We start from the raw sequence: 13,312 nt of genomic DNA, 5'->3' as shown, positions 1-13,312 counted from the left end.
CATATTGGTTATAGCTTATTGGTTATACATATTGGTTATTGGGAAGTATACAGACGTTTTCAGGAGGGATTTTTTCTGATGGGAGGGGGGTCGGAGGCGGGGGTGACGTGGGAGGATCTTTCCATGGAGGATGTTTTTATTGGGGAAGGGAAATTTTTTGAAGGGGGTACCAGATTTCCCAGCATTATTTAAAAAACGGTCTGAAATTAAATAAAAAACTAGTTTTTTCAACTGAAAGTAAGGAATAACATTAAAACTTAAAACGAACATAAATTATTACGTATATGAGGGGGTTCCCCCCTAGTCAATACCTCGCTCTTTACCTTGAAGTTTTTTTTACTTTCAAAACAGCAATCTATTCTAATTAACCGGCCTTTGTGATTAAGGGCTCATTCTTAAAGAATTGGAACAAAATTTGAACTTTAGCGTAAAGAATGAGGTATTGACTAGAGAGTGAACCCCCTCATATACGTAATAATTTCTGTTCGTTTTAAGTTTTAATGTTGCTCCTTACTTTCAGTGGAAAAAAAGCAGTTTTTTTTATTTAATCCTATCTACAGAGATGCTAATTCACACGTGGTTTAGTTTTTAAGAACGTATTTTACTCAGCAAAAATAGGTTATGCTGAACCAATAGCCAAGGGATCTGTCTTGATTAGGTTTTGAATCGAAAATATGAAGCACATTGGAAAGAAAAAAGAACGAAAGGATAAGAGGGTGGTAAATAAAGCTAATATGCTAATAAATAAATATATAAGCAGACCAAACCGCCACTCGAATTAGAGAAACGAAAAAGTAAGTTGTAAATGCCTATCAAAGTAACGCCACAGATGGCCTAGCAGCACAGAACGAAGCAAAAAAAATAAATATGGATGTTTTGAGTAGAGTAGAGTAGAATATTTTTATTTATAACACGTACATAAATAAATGTCACAAAACAGCGCACATGCCTGGTGGCATACTTTAGCGCTGAAAATATTGCCAACGAAAATACACAGCCATTTTCTTTGAAAGAAATTTTGTTGGGGGTGTGGAAGAAAAGGCACATTTAGCTTACCAAACATAGGTTCCAGCAAGGGGGGACAGGGGCCATGGCCCCCTGGAAATTTGGGACTATAAAGTAATTACAAAGAAACCAAAGGAAAGAGACCAGAATAGGGAAAAACCATGGAAAAAATGTTTGTTGCCCCCTTGTTGGCTGCCTGCCAATAGATTTTGACCCGTAAGAAGGAAAATATAAGTTCTAATTTGTAACTGAGTAACCCTTCACCAGTTTTCCCTTCACCAGTTGGTTGCAGAAAAAAAATCAAATTCTTCATAGTAATGAACGATAAATAAGTAAAAATCCCTGTTAAATACAAAAGTATGACAGCCTAAGTATTGATTACATTAAATCAAAGAATAAGCTCCTGAGGGTGGTCTTAAATTTGCATTGATTCGTTCGCAACAAGTTCAGTTATTAGAACACAAGAGAACCCGTATACTTACTGAAAACACAATGAAAACAACTTAATAAGGGGCAATTTCGGTAAGAATATGCCGTCAACTTTTGCTGGCATTGCAAGAGTACTTTTGAGCTGATATATGAAGCCACTATACTACTACTACTACTAACAACTCACCGCAGCACCAAGCCGCCTGAGGCCAACACAGCTACGCACGCTCCTCCTCCACCCCAATCTATTCAAAGCCTCCCTTTTTACACTCTCCCACGAAGTTCCCATTTCTTTTAAATCTTTCTTTATAACGTCCTCTCACCTCAGACGGGGACGACCTGCTTTCAGTTTAGCCCTAGACGGTTGGCCGAAAAGAACAATCTTCGGTAATCTGTCATCCTTCATCCGCACAACGCGCCTTAGCCACCTCAACCTTTCTTTCATTATAGCCCTAGAGAGCGGTATTGAACCACATTTTTTGTATAGCCTATTGTTTGAAATACGGTCAGTCAGCCGGGTACCCAGAACAATCCTTAAGCAATTTATCTGGAAAACATGTAGCGAATTTTCATCCGCTTTTCGGAGCGTCCATGCTTCAGAGCCATATTTGACCACTCTCATCACTGTAGCTTCTAACATTCTAATCTTGGTTTGCAGACTTATATTCCTATTCTTCCAAACTTTTTTTTAACTGTGAAAAAACACCCTGAGCCTTGGCTATTCTATATTTAACATCTTCACTGCTCCCACCAGTGAAGCTGCCCACCTGATCAATCTTTTCATTACCCACCGTCACCTTTTCATCATCACTTATTCCTAGCCTTAGTGACTTAGTCTTCCTAACATTAATTTTCAAACCAATTCTAGCACCCTGAACTCGCACAACCTCTATAACTTCATTCATTTTGCTCACACTTTCATCTAGGATGCTTAAATCATCAGCATAATCCAAGTCCAGGAGACTTTTTCCTCCCCATCTGATTCCGTGGTCTCCCGTTGCCTTTCCTGTGCTCCTTAAAACAAAGTCCATCAAAATAATCCATATAAAGGGGGATAGAACACAACCCTGCTTAACTCCTGATTTAATAAAAAACCAGCTGCTAACCTCATTTCCTACCTTAACCGCAGCAGTGTTATTCTCATACATAGCACTAATCACTTTAATGTATTTGTCTGGTATACCATACAAGGATAATACCTTTGCTAAAGCTCTTCTATCAACAGAATCGAACGCTTGCTCATAATATATAAAACTGCGGACCAAAGGTGTTTGAAAACTTATGCACTTCTCAATTATTAGCCTAAGAGTGAAAATTTGGTCAACACATCATCTACCTTTTCTAGAAACCGCATGTTTATTCTCTTAAAACTTTTTCTACAGCATCTCTCAGTCTAAAATGTTTCATATTACTAAGTAATTTAGCTACCTACAGAAACCAGACTAATGCCTCGATAATTACCACACTCACTCTGATCAACTTTTTTATAAAGTGGCTTACTTAAGGTTTTCCTAAATATGTTAGGTACTTCCCCTTTTTCAAAAATTATATTCATAATCTTCAGTAACTTATGTCTAACCTCATAGCCACCGTATATAAGAAAATTATTTACCAAACTATCAGCACCTGGGGCCTTACTATTTTTTAATCCTTTTAGTACTGTTGCTAATTCTTCCTCACAAAATAAATCTTCCTTCACATCCAAGGTATCACAAACTTTTTCATTTCCCTCTATATCTTTTCCTGCAACTCTATCTCGGTTTAGCAAATTCTCAAAATTTTCTATCCATCTCTCCTTGACTCTGTTCTTATCACTACTTGTGGCCCCGGTCCTACCTTTAACTGAGAAACGTCCGGATTGACTCCTCCTCCTCACTTTATTAACATACAAGTACAATATTTTACTATTATGCTGTCTAGCTGCATCTTCTAGATCCTGAGGAATTTTTTCCATGGCCTCCACTTCACACCTTGTTCGTTCATATTTTAATGCTTTCTCCACGGTCTTTACATTCCTTTTGTTTTCATATGACCTATCACTCAGATAATTCTTGTATAAGTCCTTACTCCTTTCAATTAAACATAAAGCTTTTTAACTAATATTCTTAGCTGCAGTCCTAGCTTTCTTCCTAAGACACTTTTAGCAACTTAATAAAATATTTTTTTAAAATTATTTTAACCATCTTTCGCATTGTCAAGTTTTAAACTCTGAAGTTTAGTATTCAAATGTTCCAGGAAAGTTTGTCTCAAATTGTAATCCTGGAGTCTACAAACATCATAACTTCCCGGGAGGTAGTTACCCTTCCGATATTTCAGCTTTAAATTAACCCTTGACACTACTAGATGGTGATCTTTACTTTTAACATCAATAAAAGCACTCCTATATACCCTAGTATCTTGTATTGATCCTGCCAGTCTTCGGTTTACTATAACATAATCAATAAGATCTGCTGTCTTACCATCACGTGAATACAATATTAACTTATGAACCATTTTATGACCAAACACCGTATTGGTTATAACTAGATTGTTATACTTACAAAATTGTAAAAGTCTGTATCCATTACTGTTTTCTTTTTCTACACCAAATTTACCTAAGCTGGGATACCATCTATCTTTATTTCTACCAACCTGTGCGTTAAAATCTCCCAGTAATAACATCGTATTTCTACCTGGGACCCTTTCTATTTGCTCCTGTAACTGCAAGTAAAATTCATCTGAGTCACTAGTATCTTCGTCAGTCGGTTATACATGGGCGTATACTGCTATAACTGATACCCTGAACTTTTTAGTCATAAAATGGGCAATAAGTATTCTATTATTAATACATTCCCAGCCTAAATAACATTTACCAGCTTCCTTATTTATCATGAGCCCTACTCCCTGTCTATGTACCCCATCCTTCCTGCCTGAGTAAACAAATTTTATATCACCTAATTTCATGCTTCCTACCCCTGGTATATGAGTTTCTGAAATTCCTAATAAATCCAGTTCGAATCGTCTGAATTCGTCAGTCAAAATGTCGAGACGATAGTCATTTTTTAATGTCGTAACATTCCAAGTTCCAATTTTCATGTTCTTTAAATCATTGAAATTATTTTCGCCTCAGGAAAAGCAATGATCCCGGATACCAGTGCAGGACGGGGATCACATATATTCTCAAGTCTACACCGATGTGCTTAAGCCTGCTTAGAACCGGACAGCAAGAAGTCCCTGGAACCTCCATGAATGGAGGCTTTGTGCAATCCTGGGCCCATCTTAGTCACAACATGGTTTTCAGCACTTGGCGATGCTCTTTTATCAACAAGAGTCGAAGTCTTGCACAGACAGTCTGAAGCCTAATATCTCCGACCCATCATATATTCATGCCTACAAATATTATGCTACTACGGGGAGGCAATACATAATAGATAAATTAGCTAGGAAAAGGTTATTCAGCCCAAAGACGCCCATCAAAACAAACCAAGCCCAGAAAAATTGTCCATTAGCCAGAATCCCGTGCGAATGCTGTGTCATTCACTAGGCTATAATTTCCTCGAGGGGCGCCACTCCTCAAATGGAAATAGAGTTGGCCACAAGGTCCCCAGTCTTACAGGTACCCCGAAAATGTCAAGGTAGCCCTTTGCAGAGGCCGTTGTCAATAGATCTGGATCTCACGCCCTGCCGCATTTGTCCTCCTATATAAGATCCTCCCGCGATAGTGTTCTGCATCACCATGCAATTTAACCCATCACTGGGAGAAGGTTTGTAGCTCATGGGACTTGTGGACAAACCAGTGGGCCCTTTTTAGTGTACATTTGAGGGGCCTTCTTCCTCCTCCGCCTGTATTTATGACCCATGGCGAGGGTGCCCCAAATTCTATTATGGACCCCCAGGGACAAGGTCCCCCTTGGTCTGTGCCTCCTATGGAAGTACCCTATATATCTGTAAAGCGTTCCCCTATTGTCACCTGGGGACACGCTGAATGGCCTGGGCAAGGTTAGGAACAGAAAGATGAAATTAATTTAAAATATTAGTTTTCCTTTAAACATGGAAAATAGTATAGTATTCTGCACTACTTTTTAAACATAAATTATTATAGAGAAGTATGAACAAAGTCTAAACAGAAGACTTTTTGGTTTGTCACAAAAGTGAAAAAAAGTGACTGCGGCCGATCCCTGCCGGACCCATGAGGGTTACCGGGTTTACGGATCATCAGAATTCAATTAAATGAACCTTAGAAATAACTGCCAATGTCAACCACTTGTTCTGTGTGGAATGCAGGTAGCTTTAGGGATTCTTATGCAAACTATTAAATAGAAAATCAGGTCTCAGCAACTGCTTTTCGGCAATATGCTGATGCTGTAAGAATACAAGGTTAAAATGCAATTTTAGCCCCTGATTTGTATTAAAATCGTCATTTGGGATCAATTTCAAGCGGTGCTATAAATGGTCGTAAATGGCCGAAACGACTTTTGTTGGCCTGTAGTAAAATGTTTCTGTAATAATATATGTTGCTCCAAACAATTTCGCACTGTCAGGAGTAATGTACTGCATTAGAAGAGAAAGAAAAACAAAGAAATGGAGAGAGAAAGTGAATGAAAATGTCTTGTGCAAAATTTTCATAGATAGTACTTTACGTGACCGACGATGACGATCCGCGTGTTACGCGAAGCGTAACACGCGGAAAAAAAATTTGGATATGGTACAATTTTTTTTTGTCTTTGGTACATTTTGCAATTTGTGGTACATTTTGTTTTGAGGTGTTGGTAAGACTGGAAAGGGGCTGTCCCCTACTCAACACCTCGCTCCTTACGCTAGAGTTTTTTTTATTCTTTTAAAAAATAAAGTTGTGAGACAGAGTCAAACTCCAGCGTAAAGAGCGAGGCGCTGAGGAGGGCCCTTTCTTATACGGAATAATTTCTGTTCGTTTCAAGTCTACCAATGTCGCTCCTTACTTTCAGTTAATTTTTTTTCATTCAATTTCTGGACGTTTTTGAATCAATGCAGCTTGATTTTGGCTCACCGTACATGAATAATTAAAACAAAATTCACATGTTAATTTTCCTTTTTTTGCTAATTGGCTTTCTCAAAATTTTGACCTGACGTAACGTACGAATTAACTTACGTAACGAATTTCTATATTCGTATGCTTTTATTACGTATATTAGGGAGTTCGCTCCCCAGTCAACACCCCGCTGTCCACGCCTTAAATTGAGAAGAGTAGTGCCTTTTTTATTAGTCGAAAGTAATCAGAGGGCCAATGCCCCCCCACGCCCATCATTTCCCCAAACACTTCCAATCAAAATTCTGAGATAGCCATTTTGTTCAACGTATTTAAAAAGTCTGGAAATTATGTCTTTGAGGATAACGAATCCCCCCACCCCTTCGGGCAAGGGTTGTAATTTATGCACTGGGGTTATATAACAGCAAATCCAACAGTTCGTGTTAATGAACTGTAAGTAAGGAGCGACTCTGCTCAACAGTAACCGGAACTCTAAGGAAAGGAATTCTCATAACAATTAATACAAAATAATGGTCTATTTATGTTGCTTCCAAATAAATAAAATTTATAAAATTCAATGTTACCCATGAAAAGCTGCGATCCTGAGAAAATTTGGCTGATTCTCGAAAAAGGAGAAAGTATCCAAAAAAGTTGTCACTTTGAAAAAGATTTAATTTTTTTTAGTTATGAAGTATAAAGGTGTCAAATATACTGGCCTTTGGTATTCAAAATTAAACTTGAAATATTGAATATTTTTTATTTGATTTTCTTAATCTTAGTTATAATGTTTCACTTTGAACAAACTACTTTGATAATGTGTTACTTTTTATAAACGTTGAGTCTAAAGGCATTAAATATTTTGGTGTGTGATAATCAAGTTCAAAACTGTCGATATTGTTAAAAAATATCTGTCCAACGCTTCGGCATTGCTAAGCAGAACCAAATGCTGGGTGTTTATATCTTAGTTTTTGTAAGTAGGCTATTATTTTGTTTTTTTTTTGTAATTACTTACTTTTTTCATTTTATGTACTTTTACTTTAATTGACATACTTTTTCCATTACCTTTAGAAAATTGTTTGTCTCTAAGCTTCATTACATAAAGAAAAAAAAACACGTTTTTTCAACTGAAAGTAAGGAGCAGCATTAAAACTTAAAGCGAATAGAGATTATAACGTTTATTACGGGGGTTGCCCCCTCCTCAACATCTCACTCTTCACGCTAAAGTTTTTTGGCACTTTAAAAAAAGTTAATTATTATTCTAATAAGACAATCATTGGGTTTCAGGAGTTATGTTTAAATACTTGGGTCAAAATTAATATTGTAGCGTAAGTAGCGAGGTGTTGAGGAGGGGGAAACCCCCTCATATACGCAATAATTTCTGTTTGTTTTAAGTATTAATGTTGCTCCTTATTTTCAGTTGAACAAACTTTTTTTCTGATCGTTTTTAAATAGCGCCAGGATACCTGGCTCCACCTCTACGGAAAAATCCCCCTCCCCATAGAAATATCCTCTGGACAATTCAATCCTGGCGAAAATTTACCCCGGACTTAACATCCCCACGCATAAAATTGAATCGGTAAAGAGAATGCAAGAAATATAAAGAAATTTCGTATGCGAATTCTGGCAAATTCACACATTGTAAAATCTACTCTGAAAATTTTGCCCCCTCGAAACTATCCTCTCCATTGAAAATTTTCCCAGCCGAAAATTCATCCTCCCCTCCCCAACCGAAAAATGTTTCCATACTTCCCAATAACAAATAAAACAATGGACGAATTTTATAACCTCTTTCCAGGGGCAGTAGGGGGTCATTTTATCTCCAAAGACATAGTTATTGGGCCTTTCAACTATGCTGAACAACAAAACTATCTCAAAATTTTGATCGGACGATTTTGGGAAATAAGTAGCATGGAAGGGGGCATATTTGCCCTCCAATTCTCATGGTCACTTAAAAAGGGAACTAGAATTTTTCATTTCTGTTAGAATGAGCCCTCTCCTGGCGTTCTAGGCCCACTGGGTCTATATGATCACCCCTGGGGAAAAAACACGAACTGTTTGACTACCCATCAAAATCCAAACAGAGATCATTAAAATATTGATCGTTTTTTCTCCGTTGCCAAAATTATTGTATTCGTAAAACTTTTCAGTTTCACGAAGTGTAATTAAACAAATAGAAAAGTTTTTTCAACTAAAGTAAGGAGCAAGTTCAAAACTTAAAACAAATATAAATTACTCTGTATATAAGGGGGACTGCCCCCTTCTCAACACCTTGCTCATTAAACAAGATTTTTTTAGTTCTTTGAAAAAAAAATTTCCAATTGCAAATTTTCTTTAAAAACTTGGAAAAAAGCCAAACTTCACAGTAAAGAGTGAGGAGCTAAGGAGGAGACAGCCCCCATCATACAAAGAATAATCTATTCAAATAGGTTTCAAATCTTTTCCTTGCTTTCAGTTGAGAAGCTCTTTTTTATTTAATTTCTGATTGTGTTTCAAATCATACCCAAGCCTAACCAAGATATAATTTAAAGTACCGGTCCCTTAAATCCCTGGTCAGTTGCTTTTAAAATGTGTAAATCAACAATAATGCGATGATTAGTACTGTCCTACATTTAAATTTATAATTTCAGTTTTGAATAAAAAGTGAATATACTTAAAAAATTGACGATGAATAGTAATTTTGGTGAAAACTAATTTTGGTGAATATTACAATTAAAGAATTTTGGTTGTATGAAAAGGAGTATTATTGTTTTTATGAACGGAAATTCTGTGAGACTTTTGGTCTTCTACATAACTGAAGCCATCAAAACCTCTACAATAGGATTTTCTTAAAATACATTGAAGTACTTCATATAAATAGAAAAAGAAAATGACACCATTAAAATTGCTGAAAACTAAGTTCCTAGCAGAATTTGTCATCCCAAAGAAATTTCACGGCCGGAGTGAAGGTGACCTGCCTTGCCTTTTCCACGTATTTGATTATAGATATGGGAATTTAGCATATTAGCTATGTAGAGAACCATTTTAATTAATTCCTACTCCTCCCTTCCTCTTTCAACCCTTATCTGAAGCCTCATGAAGAGTAAGCAGTTTGTCCATTCAAATTTAGGAATCTACCCTACCCCCACCTAAACAATGACTCACACCCCCTTCATTATAGCTGATACGCAATTACAGATCACCAAACGTAACCTAATTTCATTACAAATACATACATTGCGTAATCATATAATCAATAAAATACATACACGCTACATACATTGCGTAATCGTTTCAGATATTGGCACGAAGAAATGCTGATTTCTGCCATTGTGCACTACAAAACAGAAAATTGCTCCCGATTTGGGCCAAAATGCCAACTACAGATTATGAGATAACCTGCATAATAAGATGTATAAGCGCTTGATAAGCTGATAAGGTGCATAATAAGCTTTATAAGCTGCATTCTAAGGCTCCAAGTTTTAAAAATCAGGCTACCAGAGGGTGCTGCATTCGTTCCTAAAAGTATACCTAGTTACTAAACAATAAAGGTTAATGATTTAGCACCTAACTGCAAATTTGATTTTGTCATTACAAATTCTTCTGATAAGTACAGAGAGGAAGTTTAACCTCTCTAATAGAATATCTTTGAACTAATTGTATAATGTTGATGCTTGGGATAGAATTGTTCTATTACTATTGTCAAATTTGTTATTGTGATTTCATAGCATTTTTCCTAAAAATTTAAACTTTAGCAAAAAAGCAGAGAGGCCTGGGTAGGGAACGAGACCTCCTTGAAGGTTACATATATAGACAATGGCTCTTCCCCACCCTAAACTCCTTCCCCTTAAAGGAAAATTTAGCTTATGATCTTAAGCTTTATGATCTTAAAATTTAGCTTATAAGCTTATGAGCTTATGATCTAAAATTTAGCTTATGACCAGCGAATCAACTTGGTTGAATCCAGCAGTACCGCCGTGTGGCATTACTTCTTTTGCAGCTCGGAAGCCTAAAATATAGTTATTGATACTTTTAAATCAATTAGTTTCTCAAGACTTTAAATTGATTGCAAATTCGTCGTCTTCGGGGTAAAGTCGTAGTTTGGTGCCCTAAACCGCCTAAACTATCACCCAACCACACCGGCTTTTTTGGCGTCTGCCCCCCCCTGGAAAATTTTCTGCCGGCGCCCTTGTTACCAAAATCCTTGACCATTTAACCCTTAATTTATTAGGCAGTGATACATGTATCTATGGAGCCTAACAGAACATGTGTTTGGTCTTGAACTTTAGCTGAGAGTGTTGATGATTCATCTTTTAAGCAGGAGTCACTAGTGGCAGCAATTCAAAAAATTTTGGGGGAGGCACGAAGGATTTTTTTTATATTTACTTGAATGAATATATAAAGATACTATTTAAAATCCAGGTAGACGAGTTAATTTTTTTAGCGCAAAAAAGTGTTTTTCAAAACCTAGGGGGGGAGGAGCATTTTTTATCTTTCAATAATTTTTAATGAAGAAAAAAAGGTATTTATCAAAACCCAGGATTTTGGCATTTTTTTCGACTTTTTTTTCAAAGAAAATGCAAAACATGATATTTTTCAAAATCCAGGGAGGATATTTATTTATTTTTCAACAAAACATAAAAAAGGGGTCTTCAATTTTTCAGTTTGAAATTCCCAAATATCCCCTCCTTGAATTGGTGCCCCTTGAAATAGAGTTAACCATGTTTATATTGCCTAGTATCCTAGAAGTATTGGGTAAGGAATCTATTGGAGAGTTGTTTTTTTTAAATAAGTTAATTGATTTATTAGGAAGGTGTTAATTAAGTTACGATAGTTAAAGTTAACTAAAACGTTTTTATTTAATTAAGAATTAATTCGTGGTTTCGTTCTATTTGTTGTTACCTCATTTCCTTTTTACAATATTTTAGAACAGCTTGAAACAAAGCCTTTCGAAGAGTTCAAATTTAGCGAGTCGTTGGGTGGCATTCATCGGGTTGAACTGCAATCACCCTCGGATATTTTCTCGAAATCAAGTGCCAAGATATTTTCCAAGGTATCACGTCTGATTGTTCAGTAAGTTTCTTTTCTTTGTTTTTCATGTAAAGGTCAAATAAACAGGTCATTAACCATCTTTTTAAAAATTCGAATGTTGGCCTCGTTTATGTGTCTACTGTAAAAAAGACAACAAAATTTTGGTACGATGAAATGAAAATACATACTCTAGTAATGTTTTCTTGCGATTACTTGAAAATCAGGCAAAGAGAGGGCTCTCCTCCCTCAACATGGTGTCCCTGATTCTGCCCTTATGAAGCTTGCGAAGCTTTCCGTATTTTTGTTTCTTGGGTATCACTTTGTAAACCTTTGCTATATTATAGGCCTAACCCCCCTATGCAGTTGTTAATGCTAAAACAGCCTATATGAAACTTTTCAAAATCGAAAATATTAGGAAACACAAAGATTATCCAAATTCATAAAACCCATGATTGAGTAAAACATGTATGCATTATACATTATATTGTAATTAGGACTATTTTTCTTCAAAACCAATTAATAAAGCCTTCCTCCCGGAAGGCTTGTGCAAGGTGTCTTTGGTATCATCATACAGTATTTCTCGGGGCAGCCTTCAATCAATTGTGAGCAGGGATGATTGTGTGAATCTGTCGTGGTTGATAGAGGATCTTAAGTATTTTCTCACCTAACACAGGGTGGAGAAGGATCTTTCTCCTGTACAGTTTGTGAAAGGCACACTCTGAGCCATTCTTAAGGCAATGTCAATGTTTAGATAGATGTCAACTGCATCAGAATGACGCAAAACTTTGCTAATGTCAGTTAAAATCGTGCTTTTTTTCTTCATCAGTATTTTGTTCCAAGAAGGGTTTCAAATGTAAACATTCATCTGCAATCATAGGCTCAAGATCATCGGGATAAAACTCAATAGGTCACTTGCATGATTCGAGATTTCTGAGGCGTGATTTGCGCCATGGTGGAATGCACTTACTACTTTGACAAGGAATCACATCAGTCAAGTTTTCAGAGAAAAAATAGCTCAGTGATAATTATTGTGCCCCTATCATCGTGCGCCCCTAGACTCGTGCCTAGTGGGCCTATTGGTAATTTCTGGCCTGGCCTTGGCTGTTCTACTTTTAACATCTTCACTGCACCCACCGTCTCTACTAATGATACTACTTAGTTAGGGGAAGTTACCCACTTGATCGATCGTCTTGTTACACAACATCACCTTTTCACCTTTGCCAGTTCCTAGTATTAGCTACTTAGTCTTCTCAACATTAATTTTCAAACCTATCTTGCACCCTGAACTCGAAAACCTCTAAAGACTTTTCTTTTCGTTGTTTCAAAACTATGAAGTTCACCATATTTTCATCAGTGTCGCCACGTTGAACTGTAAAAATACATAAGTATAACTAATTATTTCAGTTCGACAACGCAAACACAAACATTGCACAAACCGTAAACATTCAAACACAAACAATCTATTAAACTCAAAGACAACTACATTTTTAAAGGAAAGGCAGATCTTCTTAAGCTGATTGGGGCCATATTTTTTGTTTAATTTTTTCTTATTTTTCACCCACGCTTCAAATTTTAAAATTTGACGCCAGGTTCTACCAAGAACTGCTTAACAGCTTGTAGAGCTTTTTTTCATTAAAAATTCAATTCTCTATTTTTCCTTATTGTTGAAGATATATTTGGTCGTGTAAGGTTCCATTTAAGCAATATAGTCAACCAGGTATCATGTTGACTCTTTTCGGTACTTTAAAAGACATCGGATTTGTGCGACTTTTAAAATATATTTATATGGAATCGAAGCTAAATTTTCCCTGTAGATAATAAGATTTCCAGACTTAAACACACGCAATTATAAAAAAAAATAGATGAAATATCACTGGGGTGCGTGCG

General features: G+C 36.4%; 1 protein-coding gene across 8 annotated transcripts in view; it reads left to right on the top strand.

The window, feature by feature from the left end:
- LOC148953684 (28S rRNA (uridine-N(3))-methyltransferase-like) overlaps positions 1 to 13,312 on the top strand; it is a 65,224-nt gene that overhangs the window by 47,357 nt on the left and 4,555 nt on the right. For all 8 annotated transcript variants that reach the window (XM_089108422.1, XM_089108424.1, XM_089108423.1 and 5 more), the window contains one exon: positions 11,323 to 11,467. In XM_089108422.1, the coding sequence (XP_088964548.1) occupies positions 11,323 to 11,467 (145 nt within the window). The remainder of the gene's footprint in view (positions 1 to 11,322; positions 11,468 to 13,312) is intronic.

Source organism: Artemia sp. Qi Xiang Cuo, chromosome 3, assembly GCF_049724085.1.
Source record: "Artemia sp. Qi Xiang Cuo chromosome 3, ASM4972408v1, whole genome shotgun sequence".
NCBI classification, from domain to species: Eukaryota; Metazoa; Arthropoda; class Branchiopoda; order Anostraca; family Artemiidae; genus Artemia; species Artemia sp. Qi Xiang Cuo.
Note: the sequence above shows the minus strand (reverse complement) of the source record. Positions and strands in the feature narration are given on the sequence as shown.